Genomic DNA, 22,525 nt, shown 5'->3' on the forward strand with positions numbered 1-22,525 from the left:
CAAACCAAACCAAACCAAATCAAACCAAACCAAACCACCAACTAGCCTTCTTAACACAGCTTCTTTCAGGCCAGAAGTGATGCCACACTGTATCCCAACCCTCATGAAGCAAAGACCAGAGGATTGCCCCAAGTTCAAAGTCAGCCTGGTCTACATAGTGAGTTCCATGCCAGCCATGGCCACATAATGAGACATCACCTCAAAACCATCCAAATATAAAATGCACAGAGAGGGGGAGGGGCCCACGCTGTCTAGCCCAAGATAGACAGCTACTTCAACTAGTCCTGGACCAGAGCTGTTGAAGAATCATTTCAGAGACCGGAAAGCACTCAGCAGCGATTCTTATCACATAATGCTATGTGCTGTGGGGTCAGGCTTGGTGTAGTTCCCAGCAGATTCTTGGAATAGACAGTATTCCCAAGGGATTCTTCAAAAACACACCTGCCAGGCACAGCCTATCTCGGATGATATTTTTGAAACATAATTACAGACAACCCTTCCAATCCTGCAGGCAGCCAAGCAGTCAGGGGATGGTCTTCTAAATTTAGTCCTGAAATTGGTCATCCCCTTCAGCTAAAATTCAGCACTTTAGGTGCACTGTCCTGCATTTTACATTATCTAAACATAAACTGCTTTAATTTCACTACTCTGGAAATGTCTGACTTAGAAGATTAAAAGAGACTAAAAATAAATCTGAAACTGCAGAGAAGTAAGGACAGTTTGATCAAGAAAATGACTTTTAAACATAATTTGAAAGACGTTATGATTGTATTCACGTGTAGTTCCATATGTATGACTACACAGTCTAGTTATTGCTGTCATTCTTAAAAAGTTAGAAGGCACTGGGCGGTGGTGACGCACACCTGTAATCCCAGCACTCTGGGAGGCAGAGGCAGGCAGATTTCTGAGTTCGAGGCCAGCCTGGTCTACAGAGTGAGTTCCAGGACAGCCAGAGCTATACAGAGAAACCCTGTCTCCGGAAAAAAAAAAAATCAAAAAAAAAAAAAAAAAAAACCCACCAAAAAAAAAAAAAGTTAGAAGGCCAGGGCTGGGTGTGCTCAATCAGTAGAGTGCTTCTGCAGCACGCATGTGACCCTCCCTGACACAGTGGTGGTCTTACCTGCTATCCCCGGCACTTGGGAAGTATAGGCAGGAATTTCCAGATTGGAAGTCATCCTCAGCAAGTCTGAAGCCAACTGGGGCTATATCAGACTCTCAACAAACAAAGCCAACTAGATACAGTAGCACATGCCTATAATCTCAGAATTTGAAAGGCAGAGGCTAAATGGTTTCAGAAAAATAGAGGGTATCAGCCATTGCCCCAAAGACTCTTGGAGACCTATCCCCAAGACAAGAGTATCACCACTGTGTCCCCGTGCTTCCTATGCTGTAGGACAGAACCCACAGGGTGTCCATTCACGCCTCTGCCTTCTGTATTTCTCATTGGCTTAGCATTTGGTTATATTTTTCCTCTATCAAGGTGAAAGACAACAGCCAGAATTCTCTGGATGAATCAGGCTTACCCAAAGCACTACTTCGAACTAGACAGGACTGCCTATAATATTTGATCTTTTTAAATGTATCTAATGTTTATACCAATAAATGACACCTGAGGTGGGAGCTAATGTAAACACCTGCTAGCTCAGTCAGCAGTAACTTTGTTTTCCTAACTATATACAAAGTATCTATTTACAAGCCTTAGTCTACAATTGAATTGCTAGTCTATATGGGTCATTTTACCAAGCTAGTCTACCGTTCTCTTGAGCTCCTCCAAACCCAGTGGGCTCCTTAGCTCTCTTTCCTAGAATCCTGTTTCACCCGGGTCCTGCCAGTTGTTTCTCTGTGGCTCTTATAAGCCCAAAGAGAAAATCCCTATCTCTTACCTGGAGCTCCTTCCAAGAAACTCTTCCAAACCAAAAGAGAGAGTGCACACCCAAAACTCAATCCAGTGCAGAGCTCTCAAACTTCCAATTGCTATCAAAGTCTCTCAGTCCTACACCGTTGGCAGGCTGAGCCACTTCACTTTCACAAAGGCAGAGCTTCAAGCTAAGTCAGTGGGGCCCAAACCGCTTCACCTTCTCAGTGGGGGCAACACAAGGCCAACCAGATGATTTTGCCTCGGGCCATAGAGCAAAGACCAGAAATTCTCTCCCAAGCAATTTGCCTTAAAATAAGCAGAGCATTTCCATTCTTTAGCATTCTTACCAATGGAGGCTTCTAGAGGCACACCCAAACTGTCTCTCCAGGACACACCTAGCCGCATCTGACAAACACAGTACCTTTCTAGGTTTTCATGTTTTACTAACAATGAGGTTTTTCTATGAACAATAATCAAATATCCTGGAACAACTGCCAGGCTGCCTTCCCTGTCAGATCATTCCCTTGTTCTTTTAACTTTGTGAGTAAGAGTTTTCTTGCAACTTTCAGAATAAGGAAATTCTGAAACAGAATTTCCTTCCACAGAGAACAGGTGGAAGATACATTCCCCTGGGAAATCTTCCTAACCCACATACACAACTTAGAGGTTGTTTGTTTGTTTGTTTGTTTGTTTCAAGACAGAGTTTCTCAGTTTAACAGCCCTGGCTGTCCTGGAACTCACTCTATAAACCAGGCCTCAAACTCACAAAGATCTACCTGCCTCTGCCTCCAGAGTGCTGGGAATAAAGGCTCGCTCCACCACTCCCAGTCACAATTTAATGTTTCAAATACTAATATTTAGAGGTAGACAGACTTGGATCCCAGCTTCTGATCACAATTAGTTTATAAGTCCTCAAAATTGGGCAGCAGTGCCTCCTCATGGGACAGATGGGCAGACAGAAAATTCCCCAAACAGAAGCTTTTGCCATTATGATGATCGAACATGGGTTAAATTGGTTGAATATTTACAAGCAAAGTGAAAAGAAAAAATATCCAAAATATAGAGCTTGGATAATATGAAGAAGTAGACAGGAGGGCAGCAGAAGTGGCACCCAGCCTCCCACAGTGAGGAGGACCAACCAGCTGCACAGAGATTTGCACTGGTTAAATGCACCAGGGCCTTGAGCCCAACCTCATCTTCCAAAACTCAGGAACCCAGCCCCACCTAGAAATCATTTCGTATAGGGAGTTTGACTCAGACTGGTAAAGTCATGAAGGTATGTAGGAGGCTAAATGTCAGTGGTCTGTGAGCAGAACGGATATGTTAGGCTGAAAAGGCCAATCATTCTCTAGACACAAACTTCCCGGGCAAGCGGCTGATGAGGAGGTACCTGGGAGATCTAACAGAAAGTTCAGTTCTTCAGAGTTCAATGGCAGCGGTGGTTGGCTGCACGAGTCTGCAGTAGAGACACCTAAGAGAACCCAGTTTTGCAGGAAGAATGGTCCCTCTGCCATATGAAACCCTAAGTTGTGTGGCCAGGATGCCTGCAGAGGCTTCTCTTCTTGTCACCCATGCTAAATAGATCAACACTTTTTTGGCTATGTTTATAAACCCATATAGCCCTTTGGTATATCCAAACTCCTAGGCAGGGTGATTTCAGGGACCGCTGTGGATGGCCTACAGGACAGACCATCTCTGCTTTCTCACTTCCGAGCAAATGCATTCATGCAAAGAACAGCAGAAGCTAGAACAGAACCCTCCCACCTTTCGACAGGTGCCATTCTCTCAAAGCCCTGCTGGCAGCTGCAGCCATGGACTCGGTTTTGAAGCCTCAATTACTCTCTAGCTTCTGTTTCCTGCCTCTCTCTCTCTCTCTCTCTCTCTCTCTCTCTCTCTTTCTCTCTCTCTCTCTTTTTTCTCTAGTCCTTATTTGGAACAAGAGGGAGGATATTTAATGAATGAGTCAATCTGTCAACAAGTGTTGTAAAAACATTTTCAATGATTCCCAGCTACACCCAGGCTCAAAACTTGCCCTAGATTTGGGCACCAACTGGCAGAAGAGAGGGCAGCAGCTAGCCCTTAAGCTCCACAGCCTCTCTCTCAGGGATCTGCCTAGGTACCTTTGTCATGGAGCCTCAGGGTGATGGCTTGGCTGGCATTTCACCAAACTGCATCCTCTCCCCAAAAGCAATCACCAAAACACTATGATTGGAACTGGTTTCAGTCGGTCAAGTGCTTGAATCCTTTGCAGGAAACCCTGGGTTTGATCTTTGGCACAACAAACAACAACAGCAACAAAAAACCCACGATCAGGAGATCCTAGGCCATATGCTTGCAAAAGACCCACAGCCGTTTCAGGCTCTGCTGAGCCTTTTGTCGGTCACCTTATGAGTTCCAAAGCATTTTTTCCTCGCTTGTTTCTAGGACAGCGGTGGATCTCCAAGGTCTGGATGCTTGAAGTCAAACCCCTATGCTCTTAGGCAATTGTCTGGTACAAGGTCATGTCTTTGGCAAGTGTTGGTTGTCTGCATACTGTAGGCATCACCAATAGTTGCCTGGCAGTAGCAACTTGAATGCATACCACATCCTCGGAGGAAGGCACTTGCCAAAAATGTTTTTCCTTTCCGGTTTTATTAATCTTGAGGAAACAATCGTACAGTCCTGGATGGGAGACTTTCTATTGAGATGACTGGACTAGTCTGGTTTGTTTTTTTGGAGACAGAATTTGTCTTCTTAGCCCAGGTTGCTGGCTTACTCTTAAGAAGAAAAGCAATGTTATTTAGAAAGAAGGGAAGCCAGGAATGGTGGCATATACCTTTAAATCCAGCAAAAAAGCAGAGGCAAGTAAATCTCTGTTAAGTCTGAGGCCAGCCTAAGTAGTGATCTCCAGGACAGCCAAAGCTACAGAGTGAAAGTTGTACAGAGCCATATTGGGGCAGTCATGCACTAGGTCGGAGTTTGACTTTGGTCAAGGACAATCCCTGGCTTCAGGCAGGAATCTGCCTTTAGGACATAATAGGGAAGTAGGTTAAAGCAGGAATTTTTATCCTAGGGTGGAGAAGCTCAGTGAAGGTTAAGTTCATTGTTCCTCCAGGTCTAGGAATTCCTAAAATTAAGCAGGTGACCCACCCAGCTGCCGGAGCAGTCAAAATGAGGACCTCCAAGTGAAGCTAGACAACTTCCACCGGAACTCAGCCTGGAGTCTGGAGGGGGGGGGGGGAAGGGTTTGCCCAAACTGTTAAAAGGTCTGGCGCCATTAAAGTTTCCGGCCTCGATCAGTGAAACATTGTCTTAGCCCTTATTTCTTTTCTCACCTTCCCTATCCATCCCTCAGCTTCTGTTCCAGCTACCCACTTCGTAATAGCTGCAGGCAGCTATGGAATCCAACAGAAAGTTTGTCTAAAACCAAGGTTGGGGTGGCAGTTGCTGCAATTTCTGTAGTGACAGAAGTAGTATATGTCTCTATTAGGTTCCTGTGCTGTGATAAAATTTCTGGCAGAAGCAATTTAAAAGAGGAGAGGCTTAGTTCGGCTCACGGTTTCATTGCATGGCAGAGGCAGGAATATGGAGGTGCAGAGCGGCTGTACCCCTGGAGACCAGGAAGCAGAGAGGATGCATGAGTTCGCTGCAGGATATTTGATCACATTGTGAACCCCAAGATTTTAAACTGGAAAAAAAAACTGTTGTAGTGTGGCCCAGCCCTAGCACACACATTTAACCCAAGAGCTTTCTATAAATTGGGTTAAATAAAGTCAGCCTTATGTCCAGAGACAGAGCAAGCAACCAGTTGACAGGGAGTGAACCTAAGAAAACTGAGGAAAGAGAAAGGAGAGCCTTTGAGTTGAAGGGTATTTAGGCAGCCCGGAGAAGGAGCCCTTTCCTTCTGGGAAGTCGGTGGAGCAGGAAGGCCAGCTGGGTGCTTTCTCGGCCTCTCTGAGCTGGCAGGCTTTCACCAAGCATCTAATCACTGGGTAAATCGAACCTTTGCCATTTTGTTTTAAAACACGTCATGGGCCAGCAGGCTCCGCATTCTTCTCCCTTTGTTCTCTCCTGGCCTCTGCTGGTGGGATGACGCCCCTCACGTACATCGCCACTCTCCCCCTTACTCCTTTCTGAAAACCCCTCACAGACACACCAGGCACATGCTGTACTGTCTAGGCATGGCTCCAATCAAATCCTGGTACCATAGCCTAGGAGGCAGAAGAACAGGTTAGTTTATTTATTTATTTATTTATTTATTTATTTATTTATTTATTGTAATTTTTTATTTATTTCCCATGTAGGGAACTTTGGGCTTAAGCCCTAGCACTGCAAATAAACAAAACAAACATGATCAGGAAAGCTATATGCCTACAGAAAACCCACAGCCTCTCCACTCTCTGGGTCTGTCCTTTGCCTCTAGGTTGCTGGACCCAGGTTGTTGGGGCACCTTATATGTCATATATGTAAACATATATATATGTATACATGTATATATAATATATAATGTAGCTATATATAATATATTTCTGTATACAACATATAGTAACGTATTTATATGTTTCATATATAATAACATTTCATATAAAATATTTATAATAATATATTATTATTTAATAATATTATTAAAATATAATGCTTGTATAATATAAATATATTTTATATATAATTATGTTTATATGTAATTTATATAATATATAAAATGCATGCATTTATATTTATATACTATATAGTAATATCTTATATAACTATATTTATAAGTGTATAATTATTTATTTTGTATAAACAGTTCAGGCAAGCATGGGCTGCAACATGAGATGTTATGTCACTCAATACTCTAGTTACTTGTGTTAACTACAATATATAATTAAGTGACCAAAACAGAATGGCAAGAACAAAGGGAGAAATCAACTAAGCCAGTGAGATGAGTCAGTGGGTAAAGACGCTTGTGACTCGAGTTGAATGACCTGAATTTGATCCCCTAAACTCAACGAGTGGAAGGAGCCAACTGAGTCCCCAGGACTGACCTCTGACCACATGCATGAAGGTACACATACATACATGCATACATACATACACAAAATAATTCATCTATTAATTAAAATATAAATTAACCATCAAAATACCTGAGCTGCCCCATGTAGTAACTGCTAGCCCAAGGTATTTTAATGGTAGGTTGGGGTCTGGAGAGATAGCTCAGTTCTTGAGAGCACTGGCTGCTTTTTCAGTGGACCTAGGTTCAGTTCCCAGTAGCCACAAGTTGGCTCACACTTGGCTGTGACTGCAGTCCCAGGGCAACCATCTGTCTTCTGGTCTCTATAGGAACTGCAAGTATATAGCACACTGACATTCAGGCAAACACTAATACAAATAAAACAAAAATAAACTTTACAAAAAAAAGTGGCTAGGTAATTGATGAACTGTCTTAAAATGTATTCTACTTCATTTAATTTTAATGTAAATAGCAACACTTTGCTACTGAATCCTATATTGAGCTCAGCATAATCTCAGGTTATAAGACTCCTAAGAGAGCCGGGCAGTGGTGGCGCACACCTTTAATCCCAGCACTTGGGAGGCAGAGCAGGCAGATTTCTGAGCTCAAGACCAGCCTGTTCTACAGAGTAGGTTCCAGGACAGCCAGGGCTACACAGAGAAACCCTATCTTGGAAAAAAACAAAAAATAAAAAAATTAAAAATTAAAAATAAAGGAATCCTAAGAGAGCTAAGATGTAGTTCACAGAATGCTTGCCTAATGTGCACGAGATTCTGGGTTCCAGTTCAGCAATGTAAAAAGAAGGAAGAAAGGCAGAGAGAGATACATGGAGACAAACATTGACTACAGATAATAACCAAGCGCCATACATGAACCCGTACCAAGGAGTCAGAGGTAGGGAGAAATGAGAAAAGGTATTTGGAAACCTATAAAGATGGAGAAATCTATACTATTAGATGTCACTATCGAGCTGAAACTAATTTTATTTAGTGTGATTTCCTTGATTCTGCAGGAAGGCCCAGGGAACAGTCTATCCTAGCAGAGAAGTTAGAGTGACAGAAACTAGTGACATTGTGTCCACAGTCAGGAAGCAGAGAGCAGCCATTCTCAGCACCCTCCCTCTTCTTCCTCTGGCCCTCCAGCCCACAGGATGGTGTCACCTACTTGTAATCTTGGTCTTCCTACCTAATTTAATCTAATCTGAAAACTCCCACAAGACATTCCAAGAAGTCTGTTCCTACCATGGGGTGTGGGGTGTCATGGCAGGCAGGGAAATGAACCTGGTGAAGCAAGAAGGAAAAACTCAGTTCAGCCCAACTTGGTGCTGGGTCAAAGTTCTAGAGAGTCTGACACCAGGCAACCGCACATTGCCGGCGTATTTAAACACAGTACAATTTGAAGAAGTTTCCAGGCAATAATGATTACAGTTCCAGGTACACAGTGAAAGCTTACAGAGTGACTACACAGAAACTCCTCTACAAAATACATTTAACCATGAAGACAGGTTCTAGAGTTTAAGGGCCTAGGATCTGGTGTGGTCTCTGATGGAGATAGCATAACAGCCTATAAAGTATGTGACATCTCCCCAAAGAATGAGTTCTATTAGCTGAAAGCTAAAGATCTAGGGAGGGAGCATCTGAGATAAATACTCTGGTAGACCTGGGTGAGGTCTGGCTCCACCCATAGCAAAGGTCACCAGATCATTAGCAGCATCCACTCGCAGCTTTCTGGGTGGGAAACGGGTATTTATTTCCTCCGTTGAGGAGACACTCTTTGTTATTAACATTTCCAGTTTCTCTAATGTTATCTCTGAGCTGGGGGACCTCTGCCCTGCTCCATGTTCCCATGGGGATTCTAAATTCCATACGCTGACCATCAAGATTAGGCCATCATCCTTGATACACCCAGTGAAAGAACAAGCTGGTGTGAATTGTATTCTTTGGCAGAGTCAAAAACATATTTCAGAACAAAAGATCAGAAGCAAAAAGTGAGAAACAAGGAATGCAGACATCTATCAAAAGAATGATGGCGACCGTGCAAAGGCAACCACTGTTCCTGGTTCCAAACTCTGTTCCAGAACTGTACGAGCAACGCAGATTTCCAGGCCCTGAATGTATTTTCCTGTCTTGTCTTTACAACTCTCAATCAGAATGACAGTTTAGTAAGAAAGACACCTGTCTCCATCTAAGAAGTAAGATTAAGCCTCTTTCATTTTTGTTATTGACTTTAAAGTTGACCTTTAACTTCTGATTTTTGAATAAAATTTTACGCATGCTTTGCCTGCACGAGTGTATGTGTGCCACTTGTGTGTCTGGTGCCAGTGGGGGCCAGAAGAGGCCATTCCACCCTGAAAATACCCAATCCCATCAGAAGAGGCCGTTGAATCCCTCGAAGCAGAGTCACAGAAGGTTGTGAGTTTGTGACCTGCCAGGTGGATGCTGGGAACAGAACCTGGGTCTTCTTCAAGTGTGGACTGTGCTCTTAACTTTGGAGCCATTTCTCTAGCCCTGAATTTTTGACTTCTTATTCTCCTGCCTTTGCCTCCTAAAGTGCTGAGATTACAAGCCTGGCCTATGATTTCTCTTTTGACAGAAACCCTGTGACTTTGGGGAGCAGCAGACTTATATATATTCCCTCTTAAGACCTGACCCCCCAACCTTTATTATTTATGAATCTACAAGTAGTTCTTCTCCCAGATGCCCTGGCCCAAACACAAACCTTTAAAGAGCGCTTTAAGTTTGCAACATGCTAGTTACCTGTAAGTCAAATAATTACAAACTGTCACATAATTTCAAATATATATATATACACATTCTTGAATACTTTATTATTTTTATGTGTATGGCTGCTTTGCCTGCACATAAGTGCACCACCTTGCATACAGCAGCCTGAGAAGTCATTGTGGAGTTACAGATGGTTGCACCACCAGATGGTTTTAAGCCACCATGCAGGTGTTGGAACTTAAAACCTGGGTCCTCAGGCACAGCTACCAGGTGCTCTTAACAGCTGAGTCATTTCTAAACCCCAGTTGTTACATAGTTAAGTAACCAAAAGTCAAACAGAATGGCAACAAAATGGAAGAAGACATAAGTAGAAAGGTTGGCTACACTAACAAGAGGCAATTTTTTTAATTTTTATTTTTTAAGATTTATTTATTATTATATGTAAGTGCACTGTAGCTGTCTTCAGACACTCCAGAAGAGGGCATCAGATCTCATCATGGATGGTTGTGAGCCACCATGTGGTTGCTGGTATTTGAACTCAGGACCTTTGGAAGAGCAGTCAGTGCTCTTAACCACTAAGACATCTCTCTATCCCCAAAGTAACAATTTATGAAAAGCTGCTTCTTCAATCAGACCCTCGGAGGCTTCCTCAATTTAGAACTTGGTCTGAGAATCACAGATACTTACAGAATCAGAGGCCTTTTTACCAAAACCCTAGAGGATTCTTAAACATGCTAAAGTTTGAAACTCTCTTTTAGCAGGTGGGCAGTGGAGGGGGGGGGTGTTGAAGACAGGGTTTTTCTACTATCCCTGGGCTGTCCTGGAACTGGTTCTATAGACCAGGCTGTCCTGGAACTCGGAGATCTGCCTGCCTCTGCCTCCCAAGTGCTCGATTTAAAGACCTGTACTACCACTGGCAGAGTAAATTTGAGTCTTTCAGAGTATAGGAAGATTTAGTTGTGTAGAGAAAGCATGAAGAATGTTTCAATGGGTGAAACTTCCTAGGTAGATATACAACGTCAAAATTGGAGCTGGGCTTTAGAAGCTGAGAGTATGGCTTAGTGGTAGAGTGCCTGCTTATCAAACAGCAAGCACCTGGATAGTGAGACCTGAAGGGGCGGGGTGAGGTGGAGACGTGTGTGTGTGTGTGTGTGTGTGTGTGTGTGTGTGTGTGTGTGACAACATGGATAAAGGAGACTTCTGTAGTAGTTTATGCTGGGTAGTTAATCTCAGCACTTGAAGGCTTAGGATTTCTGTAAATTCCAACTTATCCAGGGCTACATAATAGGACACTACCAAACAAATTTTTAAAAATTTAAAAATTAGCTGGGCAATGGTGGCACACACCTTTAAGTCCAGCACTTGGGATGCAGAGACAGGCAGATTTCTGAGTTCAAGGCCAGCCTGGTCTACAGAGTGAGTTCCAGGACACACAGAGAAACCCTGTCTCAAAAAACAAAAACAAAAACAAAAAAATTAAAAATAAAAAAAACATAAAGGACCTCATTTTTGGGGAAGAGGGCAATTCCCACTTAAGACTGGGCAAGATAAAGTTGGTAAGTTGGTTAAGAGGATGGAACCTGTGCATAGAAAACTTTGAATACTTCCGGAATGGCTGGTCAGTTTGGGAAAGACGGTCAGTTGACAATGAAGAAACAATAACGCTTTAGAGAAGTTTCTCTGGGGTGAATTAAAGAGAAAATAAACATATGACTGCACAACACGTCCTCAGGTCATGGAGAGTGTTGAACCCATCCCTGGGTTGCTCAGTATGGGTGAGACACATCTGTTTTCCCAACCTCAGCTCTAAGTAAGTTCTGTTAGCCAGCGGTGCCACTAGAGTTTCCAATGACAGCTTAACCTGGTCTGAGAGGCCAGTTTATATAAAGGCTGATTAACAAAAGTCAAAGAATAGAAATTTACGTGAACAAGAGAGTAGGGGCCAAAGAACTGATGAGAGCGGGAGGTGGTATTCATTTTAGACAAAAGGCAATGCACATTTGGGGAGGGGCGAGAGAATGAGTGGGTATCTAGGCAAAGGAGCTGTCGTCTCCAGGGCAGAGACGCTGGGGGAAAGGAAGGTGCTTCAGAGGGCGCTTATTGAGGCTCAAACCACCCTAGTGACCAGTCTCTAGTGACCAAGGCTGTTTCGTAGCCTTGACTTGTGAAGGACAGCCCACCCTGAAGACTATTTTGACTGACTTGCATACAGGAAAAGCTTGATCGAATGGCACTTCCTGAAGATTCAGGTTCCTAAAGTGATTTCAAACTGAAAGAATCACCGTATCAATGTTGTCCTAATTTGAGCTGGCTGTTTGAGTTTTATCCTGTCGCTGTGATAAAATCCTCGGATCAAAAGCAGCTTAGGGGAGGAAAGGATTTATTCATCTCACAGTCAAGGCAAGGACCCAAGAGTAGGACTGCATACTATTCCACTCGCCATTACCAGTGACAGAAGGACAACAAAAACTATGTAGGGACACTGCCTTATAACCCACCCAGGCTGGTGCATAGCGAGCCTTACATCTACATCCAACTGCCCAAGAACCACGGGGTTCTTGTGCTGGGCCCTCCTATACCAATCAGCAAGACAGTCCTCCAACAGACAAGCCTGCAGGTAGACCAATCTGATCTAGATAAATCCTCACTGCCTTCCTCTGAGGTGACTCTAGGCTGTGCCATGTAGATAAAGCTAGGATGATAGGATCTTTTCATCTCCTTTTCCTGACATTTTCTGTTTGTTTTTTTTTCTCTGTTTTTTGCTGGCCTTAAACTCCTTAAAGATGACCTTAAACTTTGAATCCTCCTGCCTCTAACTCTTAAATGCTGGTATTAAAGGCATGTACCACCACAGCTGGTTTATGGTAGCTGAGGATTAAACCCATGGCCTAATGAATGTTAAATAATCACTCTATTCTCCCCAGCACTTATTATAACATTTACATACATACACACATATATGCATACATGTGTACATACCTGCATACATTCATACACACATATATACATGTATGCATGCATGCATACATACACACATACATGCTTGTACACATACATGCACGCACACATACATGCATGCGTATATATGTGTATATTCATATACACATACATGTATGTATACATGCATGTGTGCAACATACATACATACATACGTGTGTATATTCATGCACACATACATACATGCATACAAACATACATAACATTATTTTGGTCATAATAACCCCCTCCTCTCCTCTCACTCCCACTCTCACTCCCACTGACTCTGTTTCTCTTTCATGTCAATCCCCATTTTCATTCTTCATCTTTGTGGTACCCACAAGGGTTGAATCAGGTTTACCTGCCGGACCATGGAGAGCTTAGTTACAGGAGCATGGGCACCTTACCAGTGGCTACACCACTGGAAAAATATTGCCCATTGCTGGGTGTGGCAGCCTTTAATCCTAGCACTCTAGAGGCAGAAGCAGGCAGAGGCAGATCTCTGTGAGATCGAGGCCTGAGTGGTCTACATAGAGGCTTCCAGGGCAGCCAGGGCTACCTAGAGAAACCCAGTCTCAAACAAACAAATCACCTCTCCCCTGACACCATTAGCTGCCAATTCCTAGGGGAATGGAAGGACTTCATGAGTCGCTCCCTGCTCCATACGGACTGTTAGTGGGGCCAGTCTTAGCGGGTATTGTACAGAGGATCTCAGCTGCCGTTCGTGTGTTCATTAGTACAACAGCTAGAAGACAGAATTACACAACGGCCCACCTACTTCTTCCTTTAGTTTTTCTGTTCTTTCTATCACCTTTTGTGCAGCGTGTTCCCTGTGCCTTGATTGGGGTAATATAGGTACCCCATCACTTCTCAGCCCGTTGACCAGGTAGAGATCTCTGCAATGAACCATCACCCACTGTAAGAAGCATCCCATACCAACACTGACAGCACTAATCAGTTGGAATAAATATAGGTACTTATAAGGCTGTTTGACAGGCACAACTTATCCATTTTGCAAAACAACAATAGTAGTTTTCCCATTGGCCTTAGGTGTCCTCAGCCACAGGCTTTTGACAAGGTTTACAGTAAGAGATATGAATGGCCTGTTAGGAAGCTGGCCTCAAATCCAATTTAAAAATACTCAACATTTAAGAACATTTATTGCCCTTCCAGAGGACCAGTGTTCAATTCCCAGCACCTCACTCCATGAAGGTTCATAACCATCTGTAACTACAGTTGGTTATGATAGCTACTAGGGGATCCCATGCCTTCTTCTGACTTCCATGGAGAGCAGCACACATGTGGTACACAGACATACATGCAGGCAAAACACTCATACACATAAAGTAAAAATAACAATACAAGTGACTGGTTGTCCCCAGAACAGTCACACCTTTACTGCACCACTGGACACACCGTGCTTAGAGTTGAGTGTAGCACACATATAGGGTTCACCATCAGTGACACCCCTTCCCCAGCAGCCTGTGTCGCCCCTGCTGGCAGAGATGCAGCTTCCAGTTCAGTTCCAGCTTGACTTCTCTACGAACTGCAATCAAAGCATGTGGTGTCTTCAGCAATAGGGTGGGTCCTAACATCTAGTTCTGCTAACCAACCGACAACAGGAATGATTCCCCGTGTTGGTTTAGACCCTCAGAGGTGACATCGAGAAAAGTTTTTAAGAATAAGGATGTGGTGACTAACTTTTTAAAAGGAAGGATTGAGATTTGAGATGAATGGATGTATATAAAAAGAATTAATAATGCTCAAAATATGGACTCTGTATGAACGATGAGGCTAGTAGCCTCCCTGTAATGGTGGGAGAGACAAGAAATGAGATTTTTGCAGTGATGTGTAAAAGGAAGTCTGTGGTGGATCTCTCCAAGTGGAGGTCTCTCTCTCACTCTCTCTCTCTCTCTCTCTCTCTCTCTCTCTGTTTTTTTCAAGACAGGGTTTCTCTGTGTAGCCCTGGCTGTCCTGGAACTCACTCTGTAGACAAGGCTGGCCTTGAACTCAGAAATCTGCCTGCCTCTGCCTCCCAAGTGCTGGAATTAAAGGTGTACACCACCACCGCCCAGCTAGGAGGTTCCTTTCTCAATACTAAACATAATTATTTGGAGATACAAAACAAAGTGATAACAGATATACTTGAGGCAATGAGAACTACTCTAAAGACTATAGAATAATCAACCCAGAGACCAATCTTTAGGAAATGTGTAAAGGGATAGGATGGGGAGATCCCTGAAAAGAAAATTTAAAAAGTGATCACCAGAGAATTGGAGCAAAGAAAGAGGAAACAGCAGCACAAAAGCACAAGGCAATAAATGCCAAACATGTCAAAACAGTAACAGCTAATGCAATCCTTAAAAACTGAGTAGAGGAAGCCGGGCTGGCAAAAGTGGTGATTGGAACAGAGAACTTCAATATTGATAGATAGATAGATAGATAGATAGATAGATAGATAGATAGATAGGTGAGAGAGAGAGAGAGAGAGAGAAATGTTGTAATGAAAGTATTTCTTTGTTTACTAACTTTAAATTTTCAGTTTTTAAAATAGTGGGGGAAGGGAGAGAGTGATGGAAGAAACCAGCCCCCATGTAAATGTGAGTACACACATGTACACACACACAACACATATACACACACAAAACACACACACAACACACCTACACACACAAGTTGGCTATGGTGTGCATGTACTCCTGTGGAGGGGGTAGAAGTGGAGATAGAAGCAAATGGATTTGGAACTCAAAGCCAGCCTTGGCTACAGAGATTCTGTCAAAAGAAAAGAGAAAGAAGAGGAAGAGGAGGAGGGAGAAGATCAGAACGGGGAGGAGGGAGAAGATGAGAACAGGGAGGAGGGAGAAGAGAAAAGGGCTCTAGATGTAACTCCATTTGTAGAGGACTTGCCTAGCATGCCTGGATTTAATCCCCCAAACTACAAAACTGGATAGTATTACAATAGAATTAAAAGTTCAAAGTTGTATGTAGGAAGTCAAGCCAATTTAGGCTACAGAAAACCCTCTCTCAAACAAAACACAGCCAAAAAAAAAAAAAAATGTGAAGCTTATTCTACTAGCCACAATTCCTATCTAAAGGACAGGCAGGGCAGAAGAAAATTACAGGTAGGAAAATTAAAATATTTGCCAATCATTTTATGAGTATTCAGAAACAATAGCAGCAACAAAATGAAATGCCCTGGGACTCAAATGGTATGCGTGGCTGGTGTGAGAATGTGGAAGTGTCAACAAGGAACTGTCTCTTGCATATTCTGCATTGCTATTGCTATAGCTAGTTATTACGTGTTTTGACTTTTGACATGGATTTTTTTTAAAGGTTGATCTCTTGGTCAAATGTCCCTGAATGTGCCTGTTATTGGTCATATGGAAAATATGAGATCGTCTTTACAAGGCACGAGATTTGACTCTGTAGTTAAGACAGCAGGAAATGGACTTCACTTGGAACCTGAACTTTTATTAATGGAGAAGCTTATCTTCATTATAAAACCTTTAAAATATGGTTAAGAAAAGGCATCTGGAAATCTTTAAAATGTGATTTTAAGAAAGCATCTAGGGGCCGGGCGGTGGTGGTGCATGCCTGTAATCCCAGCACTCTGGGAGGCAGAGGCAGGCGGATCTCTGAGTTCAAGGCCAGCCTGGTCTACAGAGTGAGTTCCAGGACAGCCAGGGCTACACAGAGAAACCCTGTCTCGAAAAAACCAAATCAAAAAACAAACAAAACAAAAAGAAAGAAAGAAAGAAAGAAAGAAAGAAAGAAAGAAAGAAAGAAAGAAAGAAAGAAAGAAAGCAAGCATCTAGGGGACAGATTTAAACAGGAAAGAGAATAGTCTATGTAGTGCAAGGTGGCCCGAAGTTGCTTCCAACCTCTTGTCTTGGCCTGGGGGGGAAGAACTGGTGAGGTCAGGGGTCCTTAAACACACTTGTTGCAGAAGGTGATGGATGAACTTGGATTTTGTGATCCTCCTGTCTTCATCTCCCCAAGGCCTGGATTACAAGACTGCGCTTCCACGCCGAATTTTAGAACTGTTTTCAAATAGATTTCTAATTCTTTAAAATTTGAAAACCGTAAAACTTTTATGTAAGTTTGCGCTAGCTAAACCAGGAAACTACATTTCCCAAGAGCGCACGCGGCAAGTCGCCACACTGGTCTGGTCGCCTTACCATGAGGCACACTAGGAAATGTAGTACTCTGAGCCGCGGGGCTGCCAACACTTTTGACGGAAGACGGAAAGTGCGCCGCCAGAGGCTGGACCGAGACAAGGATTCTGCACATCCCCAATTTTGTGTGCGGTCGGTGAAAGGGTCTAGGCCATCTGTACCTCTCCAAGCAAGGTGCTGGCCACGGTCCAAGGCTGGCGAGCTGCTCGTAGGTCCCTGACGGGAAAGTGCCAACCGCTTGGGGTCGAGCTCGTACCCGCCCCACCCAGGCTGCGGCCGCTCGGGGAGGAAGCGCGTCCAGGCCGAGTGCAAAAGTTTCCTTTTCTGCTTTCCAGTCAGAGAAGCTTCAACTAACCGAGGGTGGGGATGCCTGACTTCAGTTGGAAGAGAACCCGGGAGCCAAAGGGGTTAAAATAAGCGACTTCCCGGAAAAACAAACAAAAACCTCTCCCCACCACTAGCCATGGGCAGCCGAGATCACCTGTTTAAAGTGCTGGTGGTGGGGGACGCCGCCGTGGGCAAGACGTCTCTGGTCCAGCGCTACTCCCAGGACAGCTTCAGCAAGCACTACAAGTCCACTGTGGGAGGTGAGCGTTCGCGGGTGGCTAGGAGCAGGGTTCAAGGCTTGCAGCCAGTAGTCTCTGGGTATGAGGTCGCGTCTAAGGGGTTTTCAAAAGTTAGGGCCAAAGTATGCAGGTGAAAGATGGTGAAGGTGGAGAGGTCTGAGCCGAGGTTATTCACATCAAAGAGCAGCGCCCTCCCGGAGCCATGCGCTGCCCAGAGCAATTTCTCCAGTGAGCCAAGGCAGCTGAACCCCGGTTCAAGTGCAGGCTGAGGCAATTACCCTGCTTCCTACCAGCATCGGACGGGTGCTGAGGAAAGAGCCGACTTGACCTAAGGAGGAAAGCCCAGGAGCTAAGCAGTCAGAAGGACCGGGTGTGGGGAAGACCAGAGGACAGATTCTGGTCAGGTCCGATGAGCCCTATGGTGTAATTCGTGAACTTCGTGGGAAATGTGAGGAATTCACGAGAGAATGTGAAATACACCCTGAGTGGTCTATCTTCTTTCACACTGGCGAAGGCAGGGAGGAAGAGAGAAAGAAGCACTAAAAGTTAATTCATTTATTTCCCAGTACTGAACTGTCCGTCCTCCCCCGACCCCAGTCCTCACACACACAAATACACACCACCACAAGTAGAAGGTAGTTAAGAAGGTGGTAATATGAAAGAGTAAAATTACACTTAATTACACACAGATTTCGAAAGTGGGTGCCAGTGTACAGATGGAAGACTTATTAAACTAACTCTTTACTTTGAAATGAAAAGGATATTTGGCAAAGGGCAAAGGAGAGAAGATGGGTCAGTGGGTACCGATGCTTTATGCCAAGTCTGAGATGGATTCCCTAATCCCACAAGATTGATGGGAGAGACTCCCAAAAGTTGTCTTCTGACCTCCACGGGAGCCCTGTGGCACGACCATACACTATAAAATATTTTTAATTAATTTTTCGGAAGTATCTGGCAAAATTAAGGATTTAACGTTTCAAAGACTGTTTCCTGACTACTTTGCCCCCCCCTCCTAAATACAAGTCCTTATCTCATGGATTTCAGTTAAAAATGTCCTGTAAATTAATTTTTACCAGTGGTCTTAGTTTTCCTACAGTATGAATATAATTGATTCTGGCAAGTTTTGATTTGTTTGTTTTTCCCAGGGTTTATTATAAATTCTTTCATGTTTTGTCTTCTGTCATAGATGTAGAAGAAAGAATATATTTCCATACTGAAATGATTCTGTTTTTCTCCTTAACAAATAGCTTTCCCAGCATAGTATGGTTGACTCTACCTTTAATTCAAGCACTCAAGAGGTTGAGGCAGGAGGATCTCCAGTAGAAGCTAGGCTGTACTACACAACTTTGGGAGGTTCCCCTGGAATAGCTGGTCAGCCCAATCTCAAGAAGTTTCGGCATCTGCAGACCAATGGGGGAATCAGCATAGCTCTTAAGCAACATCCATGTATCGACCTCTGGCATCTTGTTTACTTAACTGGAACCTGCCGGACATAATTGGCACAGCCTTAAGGAGGATACAGAGGGTTTCACTGTGTTTTCTCATAATACTATTTGATTAGATATGAACAGTGAAGTTGAGGTGGAAGACACAAAGCTATCTACCTCAACTTCCTTTCCTCCATCTCCCCCCTCGTTCTTTCCTTGAGAACCTGTCCCTAAAAAGCCTCCTAGAAACCATTTAACCTGAGAACAGGGATAATTGTCATAACCATTCCCATAACTTTCTTGTTCCTAGCCATGGAGATAATCAGTGTAAAATAATTTGATCTGATAGACGAGAAAGCCCTGAAGCCCCTTTGGAGAGTATGAATTGTGTGTCCTAACCGTGTGGACACACCTCGGGGTTCGTCTCCATCTCCTGAAGGCTTAAACCTAATTGGAGTGTCATGATCCTGGGGTTGTCACTGTATATTTATTTGATCTGAGCTTATGCTGGGATTAAAAAAAAACATTTACTTTGTGCGCATGTATGTGTGGACATGCATACATGTACACATGTCAGAGGACAGTTATAGGTTTGGGTTGTCAGGGTTGGTGACAAATACCTTCACCTCACTCACAGAACCACTGTAAAGACATGTTTTTATGAAAGTATAATATTCATATATTTTCAGTGGATTTTGCTCTGAAGGTTCTCCAGTGGTCTGACTCAGAGATGGTGCGGCTACAGCTCTGGGATATTGCAGGTAAAGTGGGAAACCCAGACAGTAACGAGGGAAGGAATTATTTAACCAGCAAGCTGTTTGGAGTGGGGGGAGGGGGAAGATGAATATGAGTTGGCAAAGATGACATTTTTTTTTCTTTCCTGAAGCTACAAGTTTGAGCTGCTCTGAGTTTTTGAGATGATTTTGGAGATGTATTGCTCCAAAGACAGAGACATAGTGCCATCTGTGCGTGGGTGGAAAAGCTTCTAAGGTGGTGGATTATCCAAAGGTGGATGTTCTCCCAGTAGCAGAGTGGGTGCCAGATCTTCAGCTGACTTTACTGAGAAACAAGATCTCCAGAAAATAGGGACTAGGGACAATGATAATGATGAACCCTTTTTTTTCCTTTGGTTTTTTTGTTTGTTTGTTTGTTTGTTTTGAGACAGGGTTTCTCTGTGTAGCCCTGGCTGTCCTGGAATTCACTCTATAGACCATGTTGGCCTCGAGCTCAGAAATTCGCCTGCCTCTGCCTCCCAGGTGCTGGGATTATAGGCGTGCGACACCATGTCCGGCTATGATGAACCCTTATTATATGCTGTTCTTCATAGTTCAGACTTACTGGTTCACGAGCCCTGTTGTGAAAGCTTTTATCTTACTCTACACAGGACAGATTTGAAGTGCTCAGCCAGATTTTCTTGAAGTTACACAGATAGAAGTGGCAGACAGGGATTTGGACATCACAGTTTGGATACAGACTCTTGCAGTGGAAATGACTGAGTTTAATCCCTTAATGGGATAGACAGAGGGGTCTTCCCTACCATATACACAGATGCCTTACCTCCAGTGAAGGGAGGGTCCTGGGGTCCCAGAGGTGCTCACCTTCAGAATTACCTGCTTGAGAGCTCTCTCTTCTCTCCAGGGCAGGAACGTTTCACATCCATGACACGACTCTACTATCGAGATGCTTCTGCCTGTGTCATCATGTTTGACGTCACCAATGCCACTACTTTCAGCAACAGCCAAAGATGGAAACAGGATCTGGACAGCAAACTCACACTGCCCGGTGGGGAGCCAGTGCCCTGCCTGCTCTTGGCCAACAAGGTGTGTGGCCAGTTTAAGTAACTGACCCCTGGCATCTCTCAGTGGGCAGAGTAAAGTTATCTAAAAGGCCCTGTATTTCTGAGCATGTCCACCTTGTTTTGTTTAGTTTTTAAAAATAGCTCCTGTGTTATCCACCAAGGCTGGCCTAGAACTCACAATCCTGCTTCTCTCTCTCTCTCTCTCTCTCTCTCTCTCTCTCTCTCTTTTGGTTTTTTCGAGACAGGGTTTCTCTGTGTAGCCCTGGCTGTCCTGGAACTCACTCTGTAGACCAGGCTGGCCTCGAACTCAGAAATCTACCTGCCTCTGCCTCCCAGAGTGCTGGGATTAGAGACGTGTGCCACCACTGCCTGGCATAACCTCACTTCTCTTGCCCAGGTGCTATAACTAGCACCCCATGACTGGCCATCAACACATGAGCATACCTGTTTGTTCCTTTCAAGTTGAAAGAGTCACCTCCTCTTTCTTTTAAAGAGATTTTGAGAAATGGTTTTGTTTTGTTTTTTCCTCCCTAATTTATTGTTTTGCCTACATGTCTGTCTGTGCACCATGTATGTGTCTGGCATCTAAGGAGTCCAGAAGAGGGGGTTGCATCCATGGGTCTGAAGTTACAGGACATTGTGAGCTGACTTGGTGGTGTAGGGAATCAAGGTCCTCTGGAAGAGCTTGAGCCATCTGGGCATCCCTGAGAGTGACCTTTTTTTAAGGAAGAAGTTGACTGTAGATTTTAGATGTTGGGGTTCTCAGCCATTGGTTGAAAACTGTTCTAAATGCACAGACTCCTATGAAGATTGCGGTGTTACCACTTGTTTTATTTTTGTCAGAGTGATCTCTCCCCTTGGGCAGTGACCCGGGACCAGATTGACCGGTTCAGTAAAGAGAACGGTTTCACGGGTTGGACAGAAACATCAGTCAAGGAGAACAAAAATATTAATGAGGCCATGAGGTGAGTTGCTCCTAGTGCTCCAGAGACAGGCACACAAACAGTTGTCCACTGTGGCCCCATGGGTTCTCTCTTATGATTTCTGAGCGAAAATGTACAGATTAAGCCACTGGGATGCCATCTTCCCTAAGATAAGTGAGCACAAAGAGGTGCTTACGCCTTGTGGCTTTGTGCAGTGCTGCCTGGTGATAGCACAATGTCTGCTATATATCCTTTCTCCACCTACCTTCTTGGGCTCATTTTTCTTGTTTTCTGGTTTGTTTTTTGTTATTTTTTTTAAGAGTCCTCGTTGAAAAGATGATGAACAATTCCAGAGAAGATGTAATGTCTTTGTCCACCCAAGGGAACTACATCAGTCTCCAGACCAAGGCCTCCTCTGGCTGGACGTGCTGCTAGCTCTGTTCGACTCCTTTTCCATCTGGGTCTCTGCGTCATTCCATCTCTTCCTGTTGGTTGAACATAAAAATGTCCTGTTGAGAATATTTGACCCAGCCGGGCGGTGGTGGCGCACGCCTGTAGTCCCAGCACTCTGGGAGGCAGAGGCACGTGGATTTCTGAGTTCGAGGCCAGCCTGGTCTACAGAGTGAGTTCCAGGACAGCCAGGGCTATACAGAGAAACCATGTCTCGAAAAAAACAAAAATCAAAAAAAAAAAAAAAAAAAAGAGAATATTTGACCTGTCTCTTGCCAGTTGCCTGGAAAGGAGCCCTACTGTGACTTGGGAATGGCTACCTGGGACCTGTGTGCATTTGTGTTGTTCCCAGGTGTTGTCTGTGACTTGCTGATGCCCCATGTACTATAGTTAGTGTTTCCTGTGTGACAATGAGCACCTCATTCCTCAACTATAAGATGAGTTTTGGGGAAGGAATAAAAACTATCACTTGTGCATTGTGTTTTGTGGTGCTGGGGATTAAACGCAGGGCCTTGTACATGCTGGGCAGGCACATTGCTACTGATGTATATCCTAGCCCTAGTATCTGGGTTTCAAAATAATTCTCAGGGCCAGCAAGATGGCTAAGTGAGTAAAGGCACTTGCCACCAAACCAGAAAACCTGAGTTCAGTCCCAGG

At 44.0% G+C, this 22,525-nt stretch overlaps 1 protein-coding gene across 2 annotated transcripts; it reads left to right on the forward strand.

The window, feature by feature from the left end:
• Positions 1-16,718: 16,718 nt before the first annotated feature.
• On the forward strand, positions 16,719-22,342 carry Rab29 (RAB29, member RAS oncogene family). 2 transcript variants are annotated; one of them, XM_052200728.1, is made up of 6 exons: positions 16,719-16,912; positions 17,040-17,291; positions 19,387-19,458; positions 20,336-20,517; positions 21,339-21,460; positions 21,739-22,342. In XM_052200728.1, the coding sequence occupies exons 2-6, from the start codon at positions 17,168-17,170 to the stop codon at positions 21,851-21,853; spliced, it is 615 nt and encodes a 204-aa protein (XP_052056688.1). In that variant the 5' UTR covers positions 16,719-16,912; positions 17,040-17,167; the 3' UTR covers positions 21,854-22,342. The 2 variants fall into 2 exon arrangements, with proteins under 2 accessions (XP_052056688.1, XP_052056687.1); XM_052200727.1 differs by having other exon boundaries at positions 16,719-17,291.
• Positions 22,343-22,525: the final 183 nt, after the last annotated feature.

This window comes from Apodemus sylvaticus, chromosome 12, assembly GCF_947179515.1.
Source record: "Apodemus sylvaticus chromosome 12, mApoSyl1.1, whole genome shotgun sequence".
Taxonomy (NCBI): domain Eukaryota; kingdom Metazoa; phylum Chordata; class Mammalia; order Rodentia; family Muridae; genus Apodemus; species Apodemus sylvaticus.